General features: G+C 27.5%; 1 protein-coding gene across 1 annotated transcript; it reads left to right on the forward strand.

Moving 5' to 3' along the window:
* Window positions 1–5,304: 5,304 nt before the first annotated feature.
* On the forward strand, window positions 5,305–6,590 carry LOC111616691 (cytosol aminopeptidase-like; the record flags this gene model as incomplete). Its single annotated transcript, XM_023358070.1, has 4 exons — window positions 5,305–5,449; window positions 5,528–5,616; window positions 6,221–6,323; window positions 6,511–6,590. Coding segments are annotated over exons 1-4 (366 nt in total), but the record flags the coding sequence as incomplete, so codon positions are not given.
* Window positions 6,591–7,652: the final 1,062 nt, after the last annotated feature.

The following is a 7,652-nucleotide window of genomic DNA, read 5'->3' on the forward strand; positions in this document are numbered from 1 at the left end:
TTTTTTAATAAATTTAGTAAATGTATTTTGAATGAGTTGCATTTAAATGAAAATTAAAGAATTAAAAATTGTTTCTAAAGTAAGAAGGATGTAAGTTGTTGAATAATTCAGACTAAATTTAATTAATTCAGAAACATCCATCCAAAAAGTTTAAATACTTAAATTGCGTTCTACACAATTTCCACAAGTTTTGCATATATATTGCTATGAAAAAATTCAGTAAATTTTATTAATACAGTATCTCCTATAATAATCGCCCATGTAAATATTCTTGTAATAATGTAATGTTGTTGTGAGGTCAATTGCACTGATTAACCTAAATGCAGGTATGTTAATGTGTTTGATATTATCAAATAATCGACTACTGTTACAATATTTTTCAATACGGAAGTCAAATAAATAAATACTGTCTAATATCTTTATCAGCATTGACTATTACTGCTATCAAGAATTATCAAAATCTATGAAGTTAATTAAGGCAACTTGAAGTACTTCTTTCATATTATTTTCTATATATTTGTTACAGTATTCCAATTTAACTAGTCTCACCTCTCTTTTGGAATCATTCTTTTATTTTACAATGTCAATAGTTTTTACTTTAATAATTGCCCATCAAAAATGAAAAAATTGCAAAGTGGTGTGATTATCATAGGAAATACAGTACTTGATTATTTATTTTTTCCTATATTATGAACTGATAATATATCTATTCATCATTCATATTTTAAAATATATTAAAATATAAATGAAGATATTTTAAATTTTTAATACATTGAAAATATCTTAAATTTTATAAATTTTAATAACTGTAATACTCAAATACCTCTCAATTTATGTTGAAATGGACTGTAAATAACTTCTTCAGATCTTTTACACAGATGAATTATTTTGCTCTTAATACACTATGTAATATTTGAGATGAAAGAAACATATAAATTTAGTTGAAAAATGTTTATTTTAAATTTTTTGTTAATCATTTGCTGACTGCAAATTTAAAAAAATAAATTATTGTAAATAATTTTTACAATCTGTTCAAGNTATGCTTTTCATTTATATGGGGTGTTTAAAAAAAGATGCACAAAATTTTAAGGGTTAGAAAAACAGACATTTCTTGTCATAGAATGCATGGTTGAATGTGAAGTGTTGAGGCACAAACACAATAATGACATGACACAGAATCTTTAATCTCTATTGTATTTTGTATTCTCACTATCCTTCAAGAACCTGCATTGTGCCTGTTGCTGAGGAAAAATCCCATCTTGCACAGTTACTGATGCAAATACTCAAATGTTTTCAGATTGGGAACTGGCAAATTGGGAAAATACTTCCAGTACATTTGTTGTGGTTTCATGGCAGTGTAAGGGCAATTTTATCTGTCAGATCCTTTCATGAAATGTATATTAGCCTTCTTGGCATTGGAATAATGATCCATCTCCTCAGACATTGAGGTCACAAATGGCCACGTCTTAAAAACATGCTTTTATACACTTGCTGGAAAGTGTTTTCAACTGGCTTCACTGTTCTGATTTGACTGCATATTCAGTGACAAGAAATGTTTGTTTTGGTGTATTCTGCCACCCCTTAAAGTTTTGCCCGTCTTTTTTGAAACACCCTGTATATTTTGGATTGCATAGGGAGTTTACGATTGCACTGTATATATTTATTTAAATATGATTTATAAATAATAATAAATGATATGATTTGCCATTTTCACACCTGTAAGGATCATACATGCTTGAATAAAAATTCCTTGAACTTCTTAAAAAATAATTAAGAAGCTTAAAAATCATTAAGTTTTTATATCTTTGAATCTTATTAGAGAATTTTAATATTTGAGCATACTTTGGAAGCTCCATGAAGTGATGAAACTAATTTGTAATGAGTGTTAGAGTGCCGGGGACTGTGTGTTGTTAATTAAATTTTTATCCATGAAAAGGTATATGTATAAATAAGCAAACATACATCAGTATATTTAATTATAGTTAGTATATAAGAACAATTTGAATAAATAAATTGTTCACCTGAAATTCCTGTTTATCTAGATTCAAAAAGAAGTAGAGTTTTTAAATGAATAGAATTTAATAATAATTTTACAATGAAAAATGTTTGCCATTCTACAAAACTATATTCAGTAGCAATACTGGCATTTATTAATCATTTCTCTGTGTTATGTGTTATGAAATTGTATTTTACTCAGATTTTTTTTATATCACACACATTTTGACAACAAATTTTAAGTTTTAGATTTATTTAGTACTGAAAGTATATATTTATTTTACTTCAGTAGTTCTAAATTTTCATTCACTGAATTGATCCGGTTTTATGTAGTCTGGATAAACAAATTTCTGTTGTATCTAAAAACATCCTCTGTATATTGATCTGAGATATTGTCAACCATGTCAAAAACTGTGACTTAAGGCAAGTTTTTAATGTAGTTGCAGATGCCTTGGTTCTTCTAAGTTCAAATTCAATGAATCCTGGTAGAGTATTGTAAACTGTTAGAAGTAGATATAGCGCCAGGATTCGTTGTCTAATAAAACCCCAGCAGAATTATTCATCAGATTATATTTGATGCTTTCTACTTTTACCTGATACTGTTAACTTACCTCAAATACATTATTTTATAATTGTAGTGCTATTACTGCTGAATGTCAGGTACTTGTTTGTGTACTTGATTTCTAGATAGAAAAACCGAGCAGCTGTCGCCCTGTGCANTTAAAAACTTAAATTGCATTCTACACAATTTCCACAAATTTTGCATATATATTGCTGTGAAAAAATTCAGTAAATTTTATTAATACAGTATCTCCTATAATAATCGCCCATGTAAATATTCTTGTAATAATGTAATGTTGTTGTGAGGTCAATTGCACTGATTAACCTAAATGCAGGTATGTTAATGTGTTTGATATTATCAAATAATCGACTACTGTTACAATATTTTTCAATACGGAAGTCAAATAAATAAATACTGTCTAATATCTTTATCAGCACTCACTATTACTGCTATCAAGAATTATCAAAATCTATGAAGTTAATTAAGGCAACTTGAAGTACTTCATTCATATTATTTTCTATATATTTGTCACAGTTTTCCAATTTAACTAGTCTCACCTCTCTTTTGGAATCATGCTTTTATTTTACAATGTCAATAGTTTTTACTTTAATAATTGCCCATCAAAAATGAAAAAATTGCCAAGTGGTGTGATTATTACAGGAAATACAGTACTTGATTATTTATTTTTTCCTATATTATGAACTGATAATATATCTATTCATCATTCATATTTTAAAATATATTAAAATATAAATGAAGATATTTTAAATTTTTAATACATTGAAAATATCTTAAATTTTATAAATTTTAATAACTGTAATACTCAAATACCTCTCAATTTATGTTGAAATGGACTGTAAATAACTTCTTCAGATCTTTTACACAGATGAATTATTTTGCTCTTAATACACTATGTAATATTTGAGATGAAAGAAACATATAAATTTAGTTGAAAAATGTTTATTTTAAATTTTTTGTTAATCATTTGCTGACTGCAAATTTAAAAAAATAAATTATTGTAAATAATTTTTACAATCTGTTAAAGATGTTTTTTAAACAGACTGTAACTTGCTTTTTTACAAATTTTGGTTCATTTCTGTTGATTATAATATTGCTCTATCTTCCTGTCAGTTATCCATTTTAGTCATGAGAAAACTGAGAAAAATTTGGCCATTGGCATTTACATTAAAAAATAAAATATATAAATATGTTGACGTTACAAAATGTCTTCATTTTCTGTCATTCACAACCACTTTTTATGTTGTGAATATTCAGATTTACCAGTAATATACATTTTTGTCTACTGTCCAATCTGTTTGCTTGCATAGTTTTTCTTTTCCATCTTCTTTGCCATTGCTCTTGATATATAATAACTGCACAGTAAGGATTTCTCAACTAACTGGTTGATAACTATCCACTAGGATATGGAAAGTTAAATTACTGATGGAAATTCTCAAATTACCAATTTTTTTCTTTAGTAGAGGGTACTGAGGAGATCTTTATGGATACCAATTTCTGTTAAAGATACTCAAATTTTTACCCATACAATAATTAATAGATTAATATGATAATAATAATGACTACAGTATTTACATTGACTTAACTAAATAGCAAATATAATATATCAAAAAAGATTGCACACAAAAACACAAATTACTACATATCCAAGACCCATACTACAAATACACATCTTGGATGATCATAGGGTGCATTTACTTTTTGCTAGCTTCCAAGCTCGCCCAGCTGACACCTAGTGCAGCCTGACGTCATACTAGCACGCTTGTAAAAGTATACACAGTAATAGACGCCGCCATCTTTGAGCAAACTCCAAGCTCATTGTAATTTCTCCAAGCATGCCAAGTGGTTTAGGAATACTAACAATGATGTCACCGGTGCGAAAAGTAAATGCCATACTCATTGGTAGCTAACAAAAAGTATACAGACTGAGCACACTAGGGGCGAGAACAGAGCTAAAAGTAAACACATCCATAGAAAACAACACAAAATATACTGTGATCAAGCCATAATCATAGAAAAAAAGCAATGCATCACAATAGATCAGATATCACAAAATTATATATATATATATCATGGATATCACTATTCCAAACACTTACAACATACAAAATACATACACTGAAAAAATTAGTAAATACTCTGAGCTCACCCATGAAATAAATTGTCTGTGGAGAATGGATAAGGTATTTATTTTGCTGGTAGTCCTTTGTTGTACAGACATCATACCACATCCATTACACAAAGCTCTTGAAGCATTAGAGGTTCTTAACAGTACATACATCACATTTCAGAAAGCTGCCATATTAAATACATATCACATAGTCAAGAAATTCTTAAACACACATACATACATACATACATACATACATACATACATACATACATACATACATGACTAACACATAAAAAAAGGGGAAGAAAAGCATTTTCTGTAGTTATGTCTTGACTTCAGCCTGGCATAGCAGCCTGAGGAACTGGTGTAGGAAACACTATGAACACCATAACAATAATAAATAACAACAAAAAGAAAATGAATCTTTCAGAGTAACACAGAAAAACTTATAAAATTGATACTGATTTTTAAACCCTACTATCCACTTCATAAAAGAAACTCGTGTAACTCATGCAACAAGCATACTTATTTATTAGATTAGATTAAATTTATTCCACAGATCTGTAGTTTAAATGGTAACTTGTGCAACTGGCCTTTAGTGTTTAATTTCTAAAAATGATATTTTGTTTATTCTAGTGGTGGAATTTCCATTAAGCCCTCTTTACATATGGACTTAATGCGTGCCGACATGGGTGGTGCAGCTTGTATAATTGGAGCAGTTTATGCCGTTGCTAGTCTTAAGATTCCTATAAATATAGTTGGTATGTACTTTAAAACTAGTACTGTATATATTAAACTTATTAAATTAGTAAGTACTAATAAAAATATCCTGAAAATAGGATTAATGCCACTTTGTGAAAATTTGCCGAGTGGTCACGCTAATAAACCTGGAGATGTAGTGACAGCAATGAATGGGAAAACAATTCAAGTAAATAAATTTTTATGATTTGTAAAATGTTTTATATTTTTTAACTTAATTTCTGTTTGCTTTAAAAACATTGACAAAAGAAATTCATTTAAATTTTTAATTTTTACATAATTTAATAAAAGATGGTAAAACTTTTAAAAGGAATTTTAAAATAATATAATATGATTACATATTTTAAATATTTGTTTCTTTTTATTACTAACACCTTATTAAATTGCATATTTATTAATGGTTAATTAATTTTATTATATTAAATTAATTATTAAATGAATTATTGCCTTTTATGGCATGTTATCTTTCATTGATAATTCTCAGTAAATAATCATAGTGATATTAGAGTAGCATTGTTATTATAAATACATAGAGATTTTAAAATAACTTTTCAGTTAATTACTATATACATATCATGCTAATATGACAGGTTAGATTTCAGACCTACCTTACAGCAGAATGCACCAATTTTTTTTTTCCTCTTGTCAGTGCATGTTAAAACCAAAAAAAGCAGTTATATTAAGTGAACAATAATGCTGAGCCTAAAAACACCATGCAAAAGTAAAAATAAGTTTATTAATTTTGTCATATCTCATTAAAAACATTCTTGTAGGTGGATAATACTGATGCAGAAGGACGTCTAATATTGGCAGATGCTCTATGTTATGCTCACACGTTTAATCCACAAATGATAATAGATCTTGCAACATTAACAGGTAATTTCACACATTTTAATAATTACATTAACTAGCTTTTTTAATCACTTTACATATATTAATGAGTTTTATGTAAGAATAAAACTTTAATAGTTAAATTTTTATTTGTTTTCTGTGTAGTTTTAATTATGTATATTATCCTTAATTGTATAAATTACAACTGAAGCTTTCTTGCTTATTAAATTAGGAGCTATGGATGTTGCCCTTGGATCTGGAGCTACTGGTGTTTTTACAAATTCTACAAAAATGTGGGAAATTATTCATGAGGTAATTTGTATTCTAAAATATCTTCTTATAATTAAAGCTTTCTTAAATAGATTAAGAAAGTTTAAAGTTTGAATACAGAAAATAATTGATACTTTGTTAATTTTGTAAATAGATGATCAGAATATCAGATTTTACTAGGCTGAATTTAAAGTTTTTAAAAAGCTGTTATTTTCCTGGATGTTATATATAACAGAGGGAAAGAATGGCAATTGGTGAAAAAATGACCTCCCCAAAATTTTATATTTCTTGGACTCAGGACTTTAAGAAATGCAAAAAAATTTAGAGACTGTTTTTTGTATGTATGGATGTTAGTGTGTTGGGTACACCAGTTTGTTCACCCACTTTGAAACTTAATAATCCTTGTCTCTTATGTCAAAAATTTTGAAATTTTTCAAGGATGTTTGTGTATTGGTTGGAGTGATGCTATTAAATTTTGGTGGTTAAATGTTGAGGGGTTCATGCATCATATTACAAGTTGGGTTAGACTTAATTAGTTAATTAATGAAGAGTTTATTTGTTATTAGCATTTACAATTTTATTATAAAACTTGTCCCTACTCTCAAAATTAAGCTTTTTGCCATTTTATAGTACTTAATTAATAATATAAGAAATTTTTTAATAGAATATCATAACTGGTGGTGCCACCACAATTTTAAATTTTGTTGCCAGGAAAGTTAAGCAACTCTGCTGGATTGTTTTTAATAATGAATTTATTTATTCTTGTAAACCTTAAAAAAATCCAATAAAATCTGATTTATTTGGTTAAAACTCTACTGTGCTTAAAGCTCTTGTGTATTGATATAATTTTTTAAATGATGATTAATTTCATATTAAAATCTAAAAAACTAACATTTTTTTTAAATGAATACAGTCAAACTCTGGTAGGAAAATATGACAGTTATTAAGAGTGATGTTTGAAATGTGGTATAAAAGTAGCAGAAATATATTAAGTGTTCTCCCTTGCTGGAAAAATCTGAAAAGAAATGTCAAGGAGTTTTATATAATAGTCAGAGAAACTCATATTTATTGTCAAGTCAGGGAATTTATTCATTTTTCTGGAAA

The sequence above is a fragment of the Centruroides sculpturatus genome, unplaced genomic scaffold, assembly GCF_000671375.1.
Source record: "Centruroides sculpturatus isolate CEXI.00-Female unplaced genomic scaffold, Cexi_2.0 scaffold3812, whole genome shotgun sequence".
NCBI lineage: Eukaryota > Metazoa > Arthropoda > Arachnida > Scorpiones > Buthidae > Centruroides > Centruroides sculpturatus.